The following is a 20,175-nucleotide window of genomic DNA, read 5'->3' on the forward strand; positions in this document are numbered from 1 at the left end:
GAAGGAGGGGAGTGTGTTTGTGTGCATGAAGCAACTAATAAAAAATCAAACACCTTATGGCTATAACTCAATTCCCACTAAAGCTTCATTTCCGCAGCCAGATCAAATTGACCGAAACATTATCTCAGTGATTTTGATCAATTATGTAAACATGCCAGGGGCTCAGCTATGTTCTGAACTGGATATGTATGGTATAAATAGGTAATTTTACAGTTCATTACAGTGGTTCAAGCAAGGTGAGGAAGTATAATGCGGGGGAAAGTCTTTAATGCGCTGCAGGTCAACTTGTCCTCAAGATATAAAGCCAAATAATGAGGTAGCTCACACTTCTACGGATGATTGTGTGGTTTTTGGATGTGGTGACACTGCAGGCACTTCTGTCTTTGGATCCAGCTCTCATTTACTCACACCTTTCATCCTGACCCATTACCTCCCATCAACTCACCGTGTATGATGCTCATGTCCTCTTCCTCACACCGAGTGAACCCTCCTACCCCAGAGTAACCATCACAGCCTTACAGCTTAACGCTTCAAAGACACTGTTGTGACACACGCTACCTCCCCAGCACGACACGATTACGCCCGTCATCGTCCTGACTTTAATATTTACCTGCCTCAGGTCTCATCTTCTTTTTCAGCATGAACTAATTACTAATTAGGTGATATGTCACCACTATGAGCACAGCAATGATGACTAACAGAGAAAATAAGTATGGAGGGGATTTATTTAGCCATGCAGATGTAGATTTCAGGAATAAGACATAGTCTTTTCCAGACATGATGACTCAACCCGTAATGATTAGCTGCTTTTAAGGATGGCAATTTACAAGAAATATGCTTTGGATGCTTTTATGCATCATTCAGGACTTGTTTAATATATCAATCCATCCAGTAATTCAATGCAGTTTGATTTGTAATGTCATCAAATCTCAGAAGAAAGTGTAAAAAAATGGCATTTGTAACATTAATTAAGTCAGGAGTGCAAGAACTGGCTCCCTGCTGAGTCTCCAAGTAGATGTGTTGTAAAGTGAGAAAAACTGCAGGAGGAGCAGAGTGAGAAGAAGGCCTCAATTTTTGGACAGAAGAGTGACTGAATCTAGACGCACTGCTTCAAATTGTTCAAATCACCTTTATTTTTTAATTAAGATATCTCAGGTTGTTCATAATCTATTTAATAATCAGTTTTTTGAATACTTTTACATTTTTACACTGAAATAAATAAATAAATAAACGGGGGTGTTTGTTTTTGCCCAGCCCACTTGAAGTTGAATTGGGCACAGATGTGCATTTGAGCTTTGGAAATAATTTGCATGTAAAACATCATTGTCTAATAAAACGTGATGCTTTGGTATAGATTTAACAACTCTACCATCTCTGCATTAGGCTTTGCTTTGATAAGCTCTCGTGTTGAAGGGTGAAATATTAGGCTTTTTCTCTTATCTTCTCTCATATACTTACTGTTAATATAGTGGACGCCTGTATTAAACATGGCTAATGTTTCAAATAATGAGGAGTGTATGTGCAAGTAATCCTTGTGTGCCGAGAATTCTTGGCTTCGGGCTGTTTTTAATGTTGTCGGCTGCTATCAGTGAGAGCAGATATCCTTAACATAGTAACATGGTCATCTCAGGCACCAAGCAGCAGCTCCTTCAACCTGCTGTTCAAACCTTCTGCTTGTAAGAGGAACTATAGATGCCTGTTTCAAAAAGCAGGTGAAATAAGGGGCTGAGTGTCTGCAATGTGGCCAATATAAAATAAACAATGAACATTTTTGCAAAGTGAGTACTTTTATATTTTAATACTATAATAAAGAAAACTAGCTAACATGTTTAAATGTAGGTGTGGATGTGAGTCTGTCGAGTAAAATGTAAACAGACTTTAGGTGAGCTGACCAAAAGGGACAGCGTCCAAAAAAACTTATGTAATGACATCTGACCCGGGTGGAGATGCTGGGCCTTCACTGCAGCTCAAACATCGTTCTGTGTTAGAAACAAAAGAATTCAAAGTGACATCTGGCATTTTCATGCTCAAACAGACCTCTTTTTTTCAGTTATTTCATTGTTTTTAAGTCATGTACTTTCATGACTTCAGGAGACTTAACACGGTGTGGCATGAAATATGAAAGTGAACACAAGGTCACTCGCTGACTGCAGGAGGAGCAAGCAAAGGCTGAATGTGCAGGAAGCACATGGTAACAGCTGACCAAAAGTAAAGCTAAAAAGTTTTTTGGGTTTTTTTTGCATGGGAGTATTTGTTATTGATTTATTTCTAATTCAAGAAGTTTTTATTTTATAAAACCAATTATTTTAAATGAGCAATAAAATCAAATACAAGGTGAAAATGAATATTCAGAGACTGCAGTCACCAATTAAACCCCACAGTCGTGTTGCATAATAGGCTTGTTTACATTTATTTTATCTGGGGCTGAGAGAATGAGTGTGCGTAGGTCTGACGAGGACTGAGTCGGTGATAATAGACAGCGTGGGAGGTAGGGCACACACACACATTTATTTGGTAAGGTGTGGTTATGTTATATAGTTGTTTTTTGTTTGTTTGTTTTTTACTGTAACCAATGCCAAGTAGCAAATAGGGCAAGCAAAAAAATGCATCTTAAGTTTTTCTGCGTGGAAAAAAACCAAAACCAAAAACAAACATCGTTCAGTCCACTTCCTGATTGGGCAACACATCCCCCCGCTTTTCCAAAAATACTTACTTGAGCATTTAAAATTTGTTGTCATCTGTGGCTCGAAATAGCCTCACTGTTTGTACAAAAATTATGCAAGGTTCAGGAAAGGAGGAAAAGCCGTATAGAAATGTATTATAATCATAAAACATCTGTTGAAATAAAACACACACACCGTCTCTACCGTCTCTACACACTGCTCCCTGAGTGCTGGATTGGTAGCTGTCCACTGCTTCACATTTAACATGAAAGCAAGATGAAATGCTTTTGTTTTACAGTTTGGGAAAAGTGCAAGGTAAAGTGTGCCTAACCCAACAACCTAGACACAAAGAATTTTATTTCCTGTCTGATTTCCATAAATATTGGACATGAAGAAATGAGCTTTAAGAGTAAGATATTGTTACAGTCCACAAAAAGGGTGATTACTGATCACGCAATGGTGAAAGTCAGGTTATAGAACTAGCAGAGGTTGATAGTTGGCTTCCTTAATGACCTTTAATTTCTCTCTCTCTTTCTCTTTGTTGTTGTTGTCTGTTAACACCATATCAAGAAATAACCCACCCGCTCCTTGTGGAACATCTGAAGATCTATTTAAAGGACTTGCTGTCCTTTTTTAAGTTGTCTAAACGTGGTAATAAGGCACAAGTTTCAGATAATCAAAGTTTAATATTAGGCTAACGTCACCAAAATATATATTTTTCTTTTTTTGTGTGAAAAAGCAGTTAACAACTAGTTAACTAATAACTAGTTGTGCCACCCTTGGCTGCAAGAGCTGCAATCAAACCTTTGTGGTGACTGGTAATGAGTCTTCTACATTGGCCCAGTCTTCTTTGAAGAATTGTAATTCATTCAGCCTGTTTAAGATCATTCCAAAGCATCTTTCACTGGGGCACTAATTTTTATTTATATTTATTCTATTTGGTTTGTTCGTTTGTGGAGTTGTTTTGGATGACTGTCCTGCTGCAAGCCCTCTTGAACTTCAGAGCATGAACTTACGGCTGAACTTTCTTCTTCAGGATTTTCTGGTAGAGATCATAGTTTCATGAATTCACGTCCAGATCCTGAAGCAGCGAAAACCATCACACTACCACCACCATGTCTGACTGTTTGTAAGACGTTCTTACAAACAGTAAGTGTGTTTTTGGTAAATGTGAGACGAGTCTTTTTGTTCTTTTTGGTTAGCAGAGCTTTTCTCCTTGGAACTCTCCCGTGGATGCCATTTTTGCCCAGTCTGTTTCTCATTGTTAAATATTTAACTCTGGCCCTCATTGTTGCTCACTGGCATCCCAAAGCCTTATAAATGGCTTTGCAACCCTTTCCAGACTGATAGATATCAATGACTTTAGATTGTGACATGATATCATCATTTAAAAATGTACCTTTTATATTTATCATGTTTTTTTGGTCTAATATTAAAACTAGTTTGAAGATCTTAAACAACCTATAAATAAATGCATTTAAAAAATCTCACACTGCGATGGATTACAGTGCTGTCATAACCGTACACTGATATTGCTTTTTACAGCTGTCCAGCTCATCTATAAGGTCAGATCACATATAAGTAAAGTGTACAATATTAAAAGAGTACGATTTAAAAACTTCTGACTTGCTGACTGTTGTAATGCTTCTCACGATAACAATAAAAGAACAAAAACAAAATGCAGATCATATTTTGGTGGTTTTAGTCCCTCATGTGAATGTTGCTGATGAAAAAGGACAGGCTAAACAGATGTCGATACAAATAAGACACAGGAATGCTGCTTTAATCATTACATTCTCAGAACTATAGGAAGGCCTTAAGACTTTTTAAATCAGACTTCCCCACCCTGCCACAAAAATCCTGCAATGGCTGTGTGACTGGGTGAAAAATGTCACCTCTGACACTAACAATATGTTTCCTGAAGAGATCACGCCTTCTGTACCTGTGAAATTATAAAAAAAAATCTCCTACATGTTCTCTCAGAACATGATAAATCCTAGTCTGCTACTTTCAGGAAGAATGAATGGATAAGTTATCTAAATAAATAAAAAAATAAATAAAGGTGTCACTAAAAAAAAAAACCCTAGCACATTACAAATAGTACATAAACAGTAAACAATATGCATTGAATTTGGCACAAAGCATTTATTATATGGATTTAAAAGACATACGCACAAATGGCAAAAAAAAAAAAAAAGCATTTAAACAGATCAATTATTTAAAAAATCCAAATTTCAGAGCATAACTGTGTACAGTCATATTTCAAAGGACATTTGTGAGCATGTTGGCCATTTCTGGAAGCGCAGTTATTAGGAGGTAGGTGTACGACCAGCATGAGTATCGATAAAAGGAAAGAAAAAAATCTCCAGGCTCGGCCTTTGACTTAATGACAATACAAAGGGCACAAATATCAAATATTTTCATGCATTTAACTGCACAAATACTGTGTACCATGCATACAAACACTTACTGAAATGACTGAAAAGCAGACTTGTCCGGCACTGCTTGATAAAGTATCTATTTGACATGTTGCGCAAAATACAGCAAGTACATGGTGGTTTGTTAGGAGCACGATGCTGCTTTCATTTGATGTTTCCTGTCAGACTTAGAAAGTCGAAGCATCCGCAACCAAAACTGCAACACTTGTAATTTGTACTATTACTATTATGTTTCTGCGACTTGCTAAAAAAGTCACATGCAGAGCAATGTTTTTTTAAGTGCTAAAAGGCAAAACAAATCCCACATTTCCTTACTTTTGTTACCTTACTAACTCAGGGTTGATGTCACTCCCAGCTCGGACATCTGAGGCAAATGGAAGGCAGCATAAGGTAAACATTCAGATGAAGAATAGTGTTACAAGTGTACAGAGGTCAAATATATAAAGGCATAACCAGAATTCATTTTCTTTGTCTGCTGGGCCTTTTCATGTGTTCACAACCGTGTCCCTGTACCAAGATGGCTTTGAGTTTGATGCTCTTTGCAGAATCATGGGTCCCATTTTTAGTGTGGTTTTATGACTTGTCTGTGTTGTAGAAAAACCCGTAGTAGAAGAAAGCACTGATAGCCAGCAGAGCGACTGACAGCAACATGTTCCTCCGGTTTTCACCTCGTAACATCTCCAGCTCCTTGTCTGGAAAAGCAAAAGAAAAACTGTATAAAATATGCAGCAGCCATCACTTTCTATTTATTTTTAGTCCTCTGGCACGAGCAAAACCAGCAAATGATCTGCTGTCGCAGCCTGGGGCCAGTTTACAACATACTGAAACTATTTTTGTTTTTTTATATGGGAAAGCTGGCTCAGTCAAAAGAAGACAGAAGACAAATATTTTGTATACTACACTCAAAAAGCACGACATTCTTCAGTTTCCTTAAATGTGTCATCAATAAAATTTTACTTTCACCTGCTTTCTTTTTAAAATGCACCTTTCAGGATAACTAAATATGACATGTTGATTAGTTTGCTAATCAGTTTGTCAATTAACCCTTAGTGAAAACGGGACTATGTGGTCCTCGAGCGCTCAATAAATATTACAAATACACAGGAAAAGTAAGAACACACAGTGAATACACATGAACAAGAATTTTAATATTAAGGCTCACCTAGCTTCTGCACCCTCTCATTCATGATGGTCATTTCATCCTCCAGATCTTGTCTGATTTTTTTTTTAAAAGAAAGAAAAAAAGGCAATATTAAGGAGAAACATCACTGTTGGGTGAAGTTTTTACATTCTTTCTTTCTTTTTTTTTAATCTCTAAGTGGCACAAGATGCCTTTTCATGAGTTCTTGCTCACTAAAGAGCCACGCAGACCTGCAACTACCACAAAACAGCCACAAACAGGAAAGCCAAAGACATGCAAGAGCAAATCCAACACAAATCCTTCACACCTCATGCAACAGAACAACACATTCATTTGTTCCCTTATGTTCATCGTTTATTTCAATCCCTTTTTAAAATCTATATTCTCAACTCATACACTTTATTTAGACTTCAGATTAGTGTTCAACTCATTAAAATATTGTTTTTTGTATTAATAGCTACTTTTGGTTATTTCCTTATTCACAAGGGGTTTCAAAAGCAGGAAGCTTGGCTGATTTTGACAGACACGCTTCCTGAATTCCTCAAATGTGATGGATGGGCAATTCATTTTCCCAAAGAGCCGCATGAGAAACTGGGACTGTTGTGGAGGGCTGCACCAACTGAGTTCAGCTTATTGGTGTAGCCCTCCACGAGGGGCACCAAAAGTTGATATCACTGAAAACAGGTATAATAAATAATAACGTGCTTTAAGCAGGAATAAATAACAAGTATATATTTTAACAAGGACAGTCTTGCAGGGAGTTTCCTCCACAACAGTCCCAGTCCCAAGGCCAAAGTTGCCTTGAAATGCCAGTGGGAGGTATACACACTAACGTGGAGTCTTCATCATCTCCTTCAGCCTCACCTCTGCTTTTCAGAGAGCTTCTCCTTCCTGCTCTTGAACTCCGCCCTCTCTAAGTTGTCCTGGCAACGCACCCGCTGCTCCTCCAGACGATCAATCTGTAGGATTTTACAGGTGTGACACACGGAGAGGTCAACGTACAAAACACAGAGGCAGGGAGCGACCTAAACGAATGAATTTTAAGAATGTACACGGGGAAAGCTACAGCACCTATCAGACGTCAGCTAAACAGAGAGATAGATGGGAAATGTGAGACAAACGCTAAAACACTGTACCTCGGAGGCGACGCTGATTTTCTCTCGCCTTTTCTCTTTTAGCCTTGCCATGTTGTGACCAAACCGGAGAACCACAGTGCAGTGAGTCTCCTGCCTGACAGGGGAAAGAAAAACCTGTGACTATGCGGAACTATTTTTCTTCTTCGTAATGTTTACGTCTTCCTTTTGACGAACCGCTCTTCGCGCACTTTGCTGCCCTCTGTCGGTGGAAAGTGACAAACACTTGGCCGCATAAACACAAATAACTCCCAACACCTGAAAGTGAAGAAAGCCAAGTCATTAAAAAAAATGCTGTCATGCTCAAATCACAATTAAACGGTTATTGTTCTCATGCCAGTATGAAGGCAACATACTGTAGTCTGCACCTGCCAAACACAGACAGGTAAAACAGAACTGAGAGAGTTGCTGCTGAGCGTTGCTAATCTGATTATGTGACCTGAGAGGACAACACATGATCAGCTGAGAAAGAAAAGGGACGAGGCCAGGCAAGCTGCTCTATACTTGCTTCCTTCCTTCTACAAAATGCCTCTCTTTATAAACCGAGACCAAATATTTGCTCATCAGGTACACCTGCTGGAGCACAAATTAAGGGTGAGTCATTGTTAGACATTAGGGAATGGTTTATTAGATTATTATTGGTTTATTATTGGTTTATTAGATTTTTTTTTTACAAGTTACTGAACATGAGTTGTGCAAACTGCATCCCAAATCCTTCAGGACACATTTCTTCGTATTTCAGAGTAAAGAGGAGAGAATACTTGAACTGGAGACCGAGAATGCCCTTCTTCATTTAAGACTTGCAGAGGTGAGAATACTTTTGACATCTAACACACATATAGGCTTATCTTTAGCCAAAAAGTAGATTTTGATCATTTTATTCTAGTATTTTCCTGTCTGCACCTTATTTATCATGGTTTTTTATGGACCTCAGGCACAGCTTTTGTGTGCATAACTTCTTTCTTTCTTTCTTTTCTAAATTATTTTTAGTGCCAATAGGCGTTGGAGTGTGCTTGTGCACTTACTTTAAATGCATGAGGTTTATTACACCTTAGTACTCACGCTATGTGCGGGAACATTTGAATCGGTCTCTATTTGAGTGCTTTAAATGGATGGTTAACTGAATGTGTATCTAAATGGCACATTGGGACAAAATGGATCATAATTTCTATCAAGCTGTTTCATTAGTTAGGCATGTAGCTCAAATGCACCAGAATTATGTGCAAATGACTGTTACCCCCTTCACTGTACTTTACAGATCACTTCATCCTCATTTGTTTGTTTCCCTTCCACTCTCTAAGACTTAGATCCATAATTTATTGGGCAAAGGCACATTTTATTTTGTACACCACAGTACAAAGGCAAACAATCAAGAAGTGATTGAAGTGCAAACTTTCAGCTTAAATTAAGTGTTTTTACAAGAATTTGGCAGTAACTTTTTAGGACTTACAGCTATTTTTATACACAATCCACCACCTTCAGAGGCTATGAATTGGACAACCGAACATAATTTTAAATATAAGGATTCTTTTTGTTACATGGATGATGATGTTTTGCTTCTATTTGACTTCAGTTTTTTCTTCAATAAATAAAAACCACATTCTCTCAGGTTGACATCAGGTGAATGACTTGGCCACTAAAGCATATCATATTTCTTTGCCTTAAGGAAATCTTGGATTGCTTTTCCTTTGGATCATTATCCATTTGCTGGATAATGAGTGCTGTTCGATCAGTTTTGCAGCATTTGTCTGAATGTGAGCAGAGAGTATAGGTCTGTACACTTCATCCTGCTGCTTCTATCGGCAGTCACATTAGCAGCCCAATGTCATCGCACAACTGCCAACGTGTGTGACAGATCACGCAGCGTCCTTGAGATCTTGAGCTGATTTTCTCCTTCTCCATACTTTTATGTAATCTTGGTTTCATCCGTCCAAAGAAGTTTTTCAAAACTGTGCAGACTCATTTTGATGTTTTCTGGCAAAGCCTAATCTGGCCTTGTTGTTCTAGTGTAACCAGTGGTGTGCAGCTTGTTGTTAACCCTCTGTATTTCCATTCATTGATCGCAGACCTTAAAAGTGATGTGGTAAGTTTTTCAATTCAATTCAATTCAATTCAATTTTATTTATATAGCGCCAAATCACAACAAAAGTCGCCTCAAGGCGCTTCATAGATACAGAGAAAAACCCAACAATCATATGACTTCCTATGAGCAAGCACTTTGGCGACAGTGGGAAGGAAAAACTCCCTTTTAATAGGAAGAAACCTCCGGCAGAACCAGGCTCAGGGAGGGGCAGCCATCTGCTGCGACCGGTTGAATTGAATTGAATTGTTGATGTTGAACTACGTTTTAACTTCATATAAAAGAGAAATTTTGATGACTCACTTTTGCACGTTTGATTTTCAGTGTTCGGGTAGACAGCGCCGGGACCATGATGAGGGAACCAAGGCTGTGAACGATCATCAGCTTCAGAGTAGTACACGGAAGATAACCCAATCAGCCCTCATCAAGCTTCTCTCAGGGGTTCAGGTAAAAATATATTGAGATGTGTGTATATGTGGTAGATAGTAACTTGGGTTCAGTTCACTTTACTTCAATTCAGTTCAATTGTTTATTTATATAGTAGCAAATTAGAAAAAAAAAAACCCAACAATCAGGCAACTCCCTGTGAGCAAACACTTTAGGATAGTGGGAAGTGGGAAGCCACGACAGGTTGGGAGTGAGAGGGGAGAGAAGAGAAAATAAATAAGAGAGCATAAAGAGACAAAACACAGACTAAGAGAGGAAGAAGACAAAGGCATGCTGCAGTGTTGTATTAACATGTGTTGACTGAAAAGACAGTGGTGCAGTCAGCACCAGTCTGAGCTTATAGCAGCATAACTAAAGGAGGCTTTAGAGTCACCTGATGCAACCTTAACTATAAAATTTACCTTAAATCTTAAAATTAGACAGTGTCTGTCTTCTGAATCTAAATTGGAAGCTGTTTCCACAGAGGAGGAACGTGACGATGAAGGCTCTGCCTCCCGTTCTACTTTTAGAAATTCAACAATAGGATAACTTGGTGGGGCCTGATTGTTCAAGATTATGTCAGTCATGATGATCATGGATTTTAAATTCAGTTCTGGATTTGTAAAGGAACCAATGAGGAGAACCCAGAATAGGAAAAATCTGGTCTCCTTTTCTTGTCCCTGTCATTAGTCTAGCTGCAGTGTTTTGGTTTAACTGATCTGTTTAGGTCGGGTTTAGATATAACTGAGTATCATCTTCATAGCAATGAAAATATATGCAGTGTTTTCTAATATTATTGTAGAAGAGAAGCATGTATAATGTATATAGTACTGGTCCCAGCAGAGCGCCCTGTGGAACTCCATGACTAACTTCTGCATGTGAAGAAAATTCCACATTTACATGAACAAATTGGAGTCTATCAGACAGATATGATTCAAACCCCAGCAGCCCAGTTCCTTTAATGCCAATAGTTTGTTCTAATCTCTGTATTAAATTATTGTTATCGAACGCTGCCCTGATCTCTAACAGGACAAACATAGACATGAGTCCACTGTCAAAGGCTGTTTCTGTGCTACAATGTACTCTAACTCCTCAAAGAAACTATCCCTCTGCAAACTATAAGTTAGCTGTTTGAAACTAGGCTTTCAAGAAATGTTTACATTTCAGTGCTGGAGATTGGTGTATAATTAGCTACCGGTAAGTCAGTTGGGTCAAGTAAAGGCTAAAGTAAAAGCTATATGTATATCCTCCTGAGAACCAGCCTATTCATTTATATCCTGTGTAATTTGTTTTTTGTCTATATCTTTTTACTTATTTGAGCTACCATACTAAGTCCTGATGTACTAAATAGAGGACATCCTGGGCTTTCCATTGATATTTCATGTGTTTGGGTGGCCTCTTTTAGCTCCAAAGAGGCAGGAAATCACAAAAAAGTTGAAGGGGAAGGTCCTTTTTTCCTCGGTTCTTAGGAGAATATGTATAGTTAGGAAGGCTTTGTGTAAACACTCCCTTCATTTGTCCACTCTGTGTGTTTGTGGCAGGCTGTGAAGCATGACCTGAGTGAGTTGTTTGCAGTGTATGTGAGTTTTGCCACCGAGTTGGAGGAGCAGAGCAAGCAGCTCCTGGAGAAAGTAGAGCAAGCCAACTCATCTCTGAACGGTCACAGTGAGGATGGATTTCAGAGTAAGTATCTGAATGGAACCTCAGGTTAATATTAAAGTAGCATCTGTAGGCAGTGACGGTGATACTTTTGGTGTTTTGAAACCTTTTTTGTTTAAAATGTGAAAACTGCAATGCATCCCGAAACAGTGAAGCAGCAGTTAGAGGAGGCACATCTTAAAGCATGTGGACTCTGACTTTAGGATTTCATTTGATTGACTAAAATTTCACATAAAATTATTTTTAGGCTGACAATAACAGTATTCAGAAGTTTAAGATGTTAAAAGGTTCTGCTGCAGATGTCACCAGCTGATCACAAAGACAGAAGGATATTAGATAATGTTCAGGTAAACCTGCCAAAAAATACGATGCTGTAAGTTGATTAAAACTAGGTGCACTTTGATATATGAATACCTTAATATCCATGCCTTTTACTGTATATTAGTGTCAGCTTTCTGAGACGATATCCTTTATATTAAAGTCCAGTCCATTTTCTCAAAGCTTCCCCAATAAAATAAAAGTATTTTCTTATAGTTTCAAATAAGGTTTAAACACAGAGACAAAGTTGTGGCCTTTCACAGTTCATTTTTACAGTCATGATAAAAATCAAATGGCATCCTTTTCAAATTCTAAGGTTTTACATATCAAAATAGAATTAAAAAAATAACATGATTTACTGGTCTGAAGCATTTAGGTGGCATCATCCCAGCAAATTCAGCCCAAAGTCAAGCTGTGCAATGATCAGAGAAACTGCAAAAAACCCAAGAGCTACAACTCAAACTCTACAGGCATCAGTTAGTATGTTAGTTGGTGTAAATGTTGGCGTTCATCTGAGGTTGTGTTGTTTACCTGATATGTAGAAGTTTAGAATTAACACAGGGTGCACTTTCTTTTTACCATGACTGGATATGTTGCTAAAAAGAGGACAGCATGATGTTGAATATTTGTGTGATACACTGAACCTTAGTTCTGACTGAAAAATGTGCACACCATGTGCAGATTTGCAGGTTCGTGTTGCAGCCCTGGAGCACTCTCTGGAGGAAGAAAGGGAGAACTGCAGGGCAGAGAGGCGGAAGCGGAAAGAACTTCACAACACACTGGTGGTAAGAAGACAAAAGTGTTAGATGATGGAATAAAAAGAAAGAGCTGTACTGAATCTTTTAATCACTGATGTTTGTTTCACTTCAGGAGCTCAGAGGGAACATTCGGGTTCACTGCAGGGTGCGTCCAGTTCTTCCTTTTGACCAGATCCAGTCCTCAACTTCCGGATCAGGGTGAGTGAACAGGCAATGCAACATGAATACACAATTAAATGAAGAAAAGTTGTTAAAAATGAGAGAACTTAAGATAACCCAGTGTTTTCTCCATCAGGTCTGCATCATCAGAGGAAGTAATCCAAGCAGTCAGTGATGTCAGTGTTGCCGACTCTTACAAATGATTTCCATTGATTGCTGCATACCTGCCTTTACTTTAATCCCTCTTTTTATTTAGGATACAGTGATGGTGAATTGCATGAAGGCGGGGATGCTGGTGCAAAACAAAATCTTTGAGTTTGAGAGGTAAAACAATATGCTGGCATCACCATACAATGGACGACATTTCTCCAATTATTTTTCAGTTGTTAGTGACTGTGGCAATGCGCACTTCTTTCAGGGTACACGGACCAGAGGATTCCCAGGAGGCTGTGTTTGAAGAAGTCAAGTCACTTCTAACATCTCTGCTGGATGGGTGAGCATGAAACTATGCGGAAAAAAAGAGCTCTATATCAAGTCAAATGTTATTCCGATGGATTAATTCAACTGTCTTCATTTAACACTCTGGTGCGTGAATGAGCGGAGCAAACTGAGCAGCATAATATGACTGCATGGCTTCGACAGTAATTGAATGTCACCTTGCTTCCTGCCTTTCAGCTATAATGTGTGTATCATGGCATATGGGCAGACAGGCAGTGGGAAGACTCACACCATGATGGGATCCCAGTTCCTGGATGAGCTCTCAGGGACACAGCAGGAGGCACAGCAGGGTATTATCCCAAAGGCTGCTGCTGAGCTCTTTCGGTGAGAGAAAAAAGGGTTGGATGTGTTTCTCAAGTCTTTTTTAGTAGTTTGATCCACAAGAAAGCATAATATCTACTTTGTTTTGCTTCTTTCCTTTCTGTTACCATGTGATGCCCAGGCTGATCTCTGAGAAGCCTGCAGAAAGTCACACAGTGGAAGTGTCAGTGATGGAGGTGTACAACAATGAGGTGTTTGACCTGCTGGCCAGGGATGAGCACAGCAATGCAGCTGGCCAGAGACGGGATGTCATCACCTCCTCCTCCGGTGCCAGCCAGGTCCCCTCCCTCACATCTGAGTGAGTAGAGCCAGAGCTAAGATACAGCAGTTTATGTGGGCTTTTGTATGACTGGTCTACATACTAGAAGAGCAATATACTAGAAGGCTTTTCATAAAAATACTAAGACCAGTGTACCAATCATCATCATCACCATTCATAAAAAAGAGGGCATGTATACCGTTGGGCCCACATGGAATTACAAGCTGTCCTCCTCTGGTTTTTCAGACTTTATTTAGTTCTTGATCACACAGACAGGAATTCTGCTCTTGGCCACGTTTCTGGATGTAGTGGGCAGAGAAAAGAAGCTCAGCCCACTCCGAGCTAATCTATGAACGCATGTTTATGAAGCTTTAAAAAGATAAGACGCCAGAAATTCAGCTCCGAATTGAAAAGTGGTGAAAATGAAGCTAAAGGAAAGCAAAAGGGTGACTCCTGACTCCTGATGAGCTCTCAATTGCTTGAAAGGTTTTTACCCTTAGCAACTTCATAAAACTGGAAAGTTTCACTTTTTTCAGCGGCAGAGTTGAAAAAATGAAACAGCTTAATCCTTAAACCTTCACTATTTTCTGTTTATTGGCTAAATTAAATTAAATCTAAAATGAGTAGTGGTTGTAGTAGAACATTTTAACGTCAGCTAACAATCATTATTGCTTCACAGTAGTTTGCCTTTGCCAGCCCAACGAACACATATTTCCACCCATACAGGTCGTGCCTCATCTAAACAGAAGCCCTTAAGATAGAGGTCCCTGTTTGTGAGGTCATTTTTGATGGTCTGGATAGCTTCTTTCCCCATAATAAATAAAACGATCATTTTAAAACTCCATTTTTGTATTTATCCGGGTTATGTTTTTAATATTAAAATTTGTTTGATGATCTGAAGCGTGTAAGTGCAACAAATATGCAACAACAACAAAAATCAGGAAGTGGGGAAATACCTTTTCACAGCACTGTATATAGTGTACATGCTTCAAATATGCATGCTACAGACACATTTTCAGCCCAGCAGCAAAGCAGATCTGTGTAATCACCACCTCTCCATATCCCTGGCACTATTGCTTCGCTTTGTTTACTAAAAAACAGGTTTAAATTGTCTCGTATTCCTCTAGCCATTAAACGTCTAAACACTGGTGACAGCCAGCTTGCTGCAGCAAAGCTAAGTTTGCCATGTGTTTTACCACAGACCAGCTCACTGTTGAGGATCTGTTATATAACTCAAGAATTCATGTGCCAATTATGACAACATCCATCTCTCCATCAATTTTTCTTACTCATTATTGAGGCTGGATTGAAATCACGTGATATTCCCATACACGTACATGGAACAAGCATTTCAACATAAAAGCATACAATATATGCAGACAAAGACATCCTCTAAAGCGCCCTCAGCTGTGCTACAGATGTCTCCTAGTTTGACACAAAGCCCCTGGGACCCTCACAGCTGATTGCCCAAAGCGGACAGGCACACTGGGACAGGAAGGTAATATAGAAACTAAGAAAGTGGAGCTGTCAAAGAATGCAAACAAGTCTAATCTGATTACATATGGCAGTGAAATTTAGTAGAAAGGTTGTTGTTCCTCTAGATATCGAGTGTTTTACAATTAAATGAACAAGCATTGTTGTCGCCTTTTAAAGCTGATTGTGAATTTTTAAGAATGCCTCTGATGTGTATCCAAGAATCCAAGAATCCAAGAATAAAACCAGCAGACTCCACAGAGCAAAGAAGAACTGCAGATTTGACTGATAATATAATAAAGAAATCTAAAAAATACTGAAAACAGTTTTAATAATGTAATCTTTTTTTTTTGTATTTTAAGGACTTTCCCTTTATGTTTTTCAGGCCCGTGAGTAATGCCTCTGAGGTGATGCAGATTATTAGCAGCGTTCTGAAGCTCAGAGCTCACTGTCCCACCCTTGTCCACGCGGACTCATCACGCTCTCACCTCATTGTGACCCTCACGGTTTCCTCCAAGAGTCCCAATGCAGTGGCCCTGGGTGAGATGCATGTCTGGGAATTCATTGAGGACCTCTTTCAGTGACCTGCCGTTCACACGTTCTTGCATCGTAACCCTTTCGCTCTTCCAATCAGCCCGCAGGCTACAGAGTGCCAAGATGGACATGCGGCGCTCCACCCAGAAGGAGTGGTGGAGTCCACGCTGTCGCCGTGCCAACCTCGCCGCCCACCACCCAGCGGACGAAACCTCTGCAAGCCCCGCGTCCTCTCCCTGCTCGACCCCGTCCCTTTCTCCCTGCCCCTCCCCGAGACACAGCATCACTCAGACTCCATTCAGGACAAAGCTTCAGCTGGTGGACCTGGCTGGCAGCGAGTGTGCTGGTAGGTGCTCCGTGCAGGAGGACATTCTTTGAAAAGGTTGGCATTCTGGGAAGTGGTTTATGGTGCAATAATTTACTGGGAAACCGGAGACTCGAGACATGACAAATCTGCCTAGTGCTTAGTTTTCCATGACTATTTTTTAGTCTGTTTGAGCTAAATATGCAGTTTAGAAGTTTCTTTTTTCCAGTCAGAGCCTGGACTAGGAACTACAAAATAATTAATCAAAAGGTTGGGCTTCAAAGTACAATACAATACAATACAGTTTTATTTATATAGCATATTTAAAACCCGAAGGCACACCAAAGTGCTCCACAGTAATATGGAGAATCAACATAAGTCAATAACAGGGTACAGATCAGGCACTAGCACAGACAGGATAGAGGCACTAACAGACCAGAAGATTTAGATAAATACAAAATCCACTAAGAAGACAAAAACAGCAGTAAAATTAATAATAAAATAATAAATTTAATAAAATGTAATAAAAAATGTAAACAATTTAAAAGTTTAAAGTTTAAAAGATTTAAAAGGGTATTAACTGGTCATGAAAGCCAAGTCAAATAGATATGCTTTCAATCTTGATTTAAAGGATTGGATAAAGTCCAAGGCTCGAATAGAAGCAGGGAGGCTATTCCAAAGGTTGGGTGCAGCTGAAGCAAAGGCACGATCGCCTCTGGTCTTCAGTCTAAACTTAGGTTGGGCCAGGAGTAATTGACTTGATGATCTTAATGCACGACAAGGAGTGTACAGATTGAGGAGGTCAGTGAGGTAACTGGGCGCAATGTTATTCAAGAAAACAAAAGTAAAACAATTCAGTTCAATTTCTTTTTGTTATACTGCCAAATCACAACAACTGTCGCCACAGAGCGCTTTATATTGTAAGGTAAAGCCCTACAGTAATGGAGAGGAAACCCCAACAATCAAAAAATGCCCTTTGAGCAAGCACTTGGCAACAGTGGGAAGGAAAAATTACCTTTAAACAGGAAGAAACCTCCAGCAGAACCAGGCTCGGGGAGGACAGCCATCTGATGTAACCAGCTCTGGCGAGGGGTGGGAGACAGGACCAAAGTTATCCTGTGAAAGACAGCCAGAGATTCTCTTTCTAGTCCCTGTCAGTACTCTCGCTGCATTATTTTGGATCAACTCAAGACTTTTGAGGGCATTTTAAGGGCATCCTGATAATAATGAATTATAATAGTCCATCCTAGAAGTAATAAATGCATGAACTAGTTTTGCAGCATCACTCTGTGGCAGGATGTTTCTAATTTTAGAGAAATTGCCCAAATGCGGGAAAGCAGTCCTGCATATTGCTATAATATGCACAGTAAAGGACACATCCTGGTTATAAGTGATTGCTCACAGTGTTACTGGAGGCCAAGATAATTCCATCCAGAAGTATGTGGTTAGACACCATGTTTCTAAGATTTTTAGGGCTGACTACAATAACCTCAGTTAGAGAGCACATTATCTAACTTTAGGCCGTCTAAATGTGTCCCAGGTATGTCTGGAGTTTCAGGTGCAGCTCTCTGGGAGTCATCATGTATAAACCGTAGTCTCTCGGCTCTGTCCGATGTCCTTGGAGCTCTGGCTGAACACAGACCACACATCCCTTACAGGAACAGCAAACTCACTCATCTGCTGCAGGATGCCATAGGCGAGTCACACACACATTATTTATTCTTTTTATGTCCAGTGACTCACTATTTCCCGTGTCCGGGTCTTCTGGAAAAGATTAACTCAGCTCCACAATAACCAAATCCAGGGTTGAAATTTGTGCCCAAAAATGACAGGAAAAACCCATCTGTCTTCCACCTTATGTACCTCTCATTTCATCCACCAGGTGGTGATGCCAAGCTGCTAGTGATGCTCTGTGTCTCCCCGACGCAGCGCTTCATCACAGAGTCCCTGCAGTCTCTTGGTTTTGGCACGCGGGCACGGCAGGTACAGAAGGAGCCACCCCGAAGAAAAAATAATAGCCTCAAAGTTAAATAAGAAAGCAAAGGAAGAGCTTTAACATAGATCCTTTATGAGTCATTACAACAGATAGAAGGGCGAGTGTTATAATAGGGGCACAACATTCACCCTTATATTCTAGCCCAGTGGTTCTTAACCTGGGTTCGATCGAACCCTAGGGGTTCGGTGAGTCGGTCTCAGGGGTTCGGCAGAGCCTCCACCGTGACATGCACCGCTCATTTTGTGCACCAATAAAAAACATATCTATGTCTTGAATTTGAAAAAAATCATATTTTATTTTTCACTAAAGAGGGGTTCAGTGAATGCGCATATGAAACTGGTGGGGTTCGGTACCGCCAACAAGGTTAAGAACCACTGTTCTAGCCTTAACTAGTATAAGAGTATTTTTGATTTTGCAGTTATTGGAAGTTTGGTTACTTTGTGCTGGAAGCAGATCACATTTCACCCTTTCCACAGTACTGTTTTCCTTACTAATAATTATGCAGGCATCTTTTAAGAAACATACATATATGCATTTACTTAGAATTTAATGTCTTAAAGTTTTCTGAAACTACTGATTCTTAGGAATGCTGTGTGCAATGACATTCTTGCACTGCATGTGTAGTTCATGATATACAAACTTAGTACATGTGAGAAGACTTTATTAGCACTTTATTAAATTGATTAAAGCTAAAATAGAAAACATGCCAACAGCAAACAGAACTGCACTATATATGGAAAAACAAAAGCTGTTTTAATCCTAAGGCATTCTGCTGTAAATTCATTTCAACACTACCTACCCCTGCTTTGCCTTCTCTTTTGTTTTGGTTTTCCACCCCAGCATTTATGTTTACACAGTATTTATACACATTTTTGGTTACATATTAAAAATCTTTCTAAATATTTGATGAAGTAGAAAAGTGTATCCGTATTAGAAATAAACAGCTGACATGCCTGTTCTTGTGTAATCAGTCTTAAGAATCCTATAAATAAAAAAAGACAAATCATTTAAAGTTTATGGCTCACGCTTTATATACAAATTACAGTGGGCTGTAGTTCCACTAAGCTCTCACTTCTGTGTAGATAACACGGGGGGATCCATGCACGTGCAGGTAGGGAGCTATAAAGTTATTAGCCTAATGCGACATAATGCATCAGTGTGATCCTAAAATACACACCCTAATGATTATTTGCAAATGCAGTTTCAGGTCGGTTGACTCCAGTTTAATGCTGGGAAGAAAAATCACACAATTCCCTCTGAAGTGAACCAGTTGGACATCTTCCCAGCACGAATAGAATAACACACTGTATCTGGTAATTAAATCTCTTTTTCATCAGCTCCCCTTAGTTCCACACACTCGCACTTATTAATAAGGCTTCCTCCTACCAGCAGGCTGCAAACTGCGAAATGTTGTGATTCTCTAATCCGTGCAGTCCCAAAGCTGGCATGCTATTGAGGCACGCATGTCATGTGCCACCCTGACAGGAAAACTGAAAGGCCCAAAGTGGGTTGTTTTTTTTTTGTTTTATCTTTTGTTTTGTCTTTTGAAAACAGCAGGCTTAGCGGATAAAGAGTGACAGAAGAAAACAAAACTATGACTTGAACAGAAGTGAGAAGATAATAAACAAGGAAACTACAGGAGTGTTTAGGGAGGTGACAGACGAGAGGAAATGTGAAAATGAGCTGAGAGAGAAACGGGAATGAAGGAACGTAAGAGTGTGAAAGCACATGTAACTGAACTTTTACTTCAACCTTCACTCTTTATCTGCGTTATTATGTTTCTAACAGGATGAGTTTTTGTACAGCGTTCAGGATATGGATCATCTGTTGAAATTCTCCTTTACACATAGATTACCTGGAAACAGATTGATAGGTAAGAATGTGTATTTCCCAGCCGGTTGGTTAGTGTTTGTTGGAGGTGGCAGGGAGTCACTGCGAAACATGTTGCTTAAGCCCCAGTCATGCAGATCTACAGACTGGTCAGTGACCCTCCCTAACAACCACAGTTTGCTAGG

At 39.6% G+C, this 20,175-nt stretch overlaps 2 protein-coding genes across 2 annotated transcripts; one reads left to right on the forward strand and one right to left on the reverse strand.

The window, feature by feature from the left end:
* Positions 1-4,788: 4,788 nt before the first annotated feature.
* ccdc167 (coiled-coil domain containing 167) lies at positions 4,789-7,520 on the reverse strand. The gene is made up of 4 exons (XM_085431876.1): positions 7,379-7,520; positions 7,107-7,201; positions 6,264-6,316; positions 4,789-5,793 (listed from the first exon to the last, which is right to left on the reverse strand). Exons 1-4 carry the CDS (start codon positions 7,427-7,429, stop codon positions 5,675-5,677), a joined length of 318 nt encoding a protein of 105 aa, XP_085288002.1. The 5' UTR covers positions 7,430-7,520; the 3' UTR covers positions 4,789-5,674.
* Positions 7,521-7,637: 117 nt separating this feature from the next.
* On the forward strand, positions 7,638-19,157 carry kif25 (kinesin family member 25). The gene is made up of 15 exons (XM_085431875.1): positions 7,638-7,969; positions 8,118-8,183; positions 9,780-9,902; positions 11,423-11,564; positions 12,540-12,643; positions 12,729-12,814; positions 12,912-12,951; positions 13,032-13,099; positions 13,194-13,268; positions 13,451-13,597; positions 13,716-13,892; positions 15,712-15,866; positions 15,961-16,206; positions 17,705-17,860; positions 18,047-19,157. The coding sequence occupies exons 1-15, from the start codon at positions 7,901-7,903 to the stop codon at positions 18,196-18,198; spliced, it is 1,806 nt and encodes a 601-aa protein (XP_085288001.1). The 5' UTR covers positions 7,638-7,900; the 3' UTR covers positions 18,199-19,157.
* The last annotated feature ends 1,018 nt before the right edge of the window (positions 19,158-20,175 follow it).

This window comes from Copadichromis virginalis, linkage group LG15 (assembly GCF_057382275.1).
Source record: "Copadichromis virginalis isolate Kocher_CV1m ecotype Utaka linkage group LG15, C_Virginalis_male_GT1.1, whole genome shotgun sequence".
Taxonomy (NCBI): domain Eukaryota; kingdom Metazoa; phylum Chordata; class Actinopteri; order Cichliformes; family Cichlidae; genus Copadichromis; species Copadichromis virginalis.

Bases quoted from the DNA above. Each gene is read 5' to 3' on its own strand.
- kif25 (XM_085431875.1), top strand. From the start codon at position 7,901: ATGCCTCTCTTTATAAACCGAGACCAAATATTTGCTCATCAGGTACAC. The intron at 13,100-13,193 runs GTAAAACAATAT...CACTTCTTTCAG, and splicing joins AAAATCTTTGAGTTTGAGAG to GGTACACGGACCAGAGGATT. The intron at 13,893-15,711 runs GTGAGTAGAGCC...TATGTTTTTCAG, and splicing joins GTCCCCTCCCTCACATCTGA to GCCCGTGAGTAATGCCTCTG.
- ccdc167 (XM_085431876.1), bottom strand. From the start codon at position 7,429: ATGGCAAGGCTAAAAGAGAAAAGGCGAGAGAAAATCAGCGTCGCCTCC. The intron at 7,202-7,378 runs GTACAGTGTTTT...AAAATCCTACAG, and splicing joins AAATCAGCGTCGCCTCCGAG to ATTGATCGTCTGGAGGAGCA. The intron at 5,794-6,263 runs GTGAGCCTTAAT...TTGCTTTTCCAG, and splicing joins TGAGAGGGTGCAGAAGCTAG to ACAAGGAGCTGGAGATGTTA.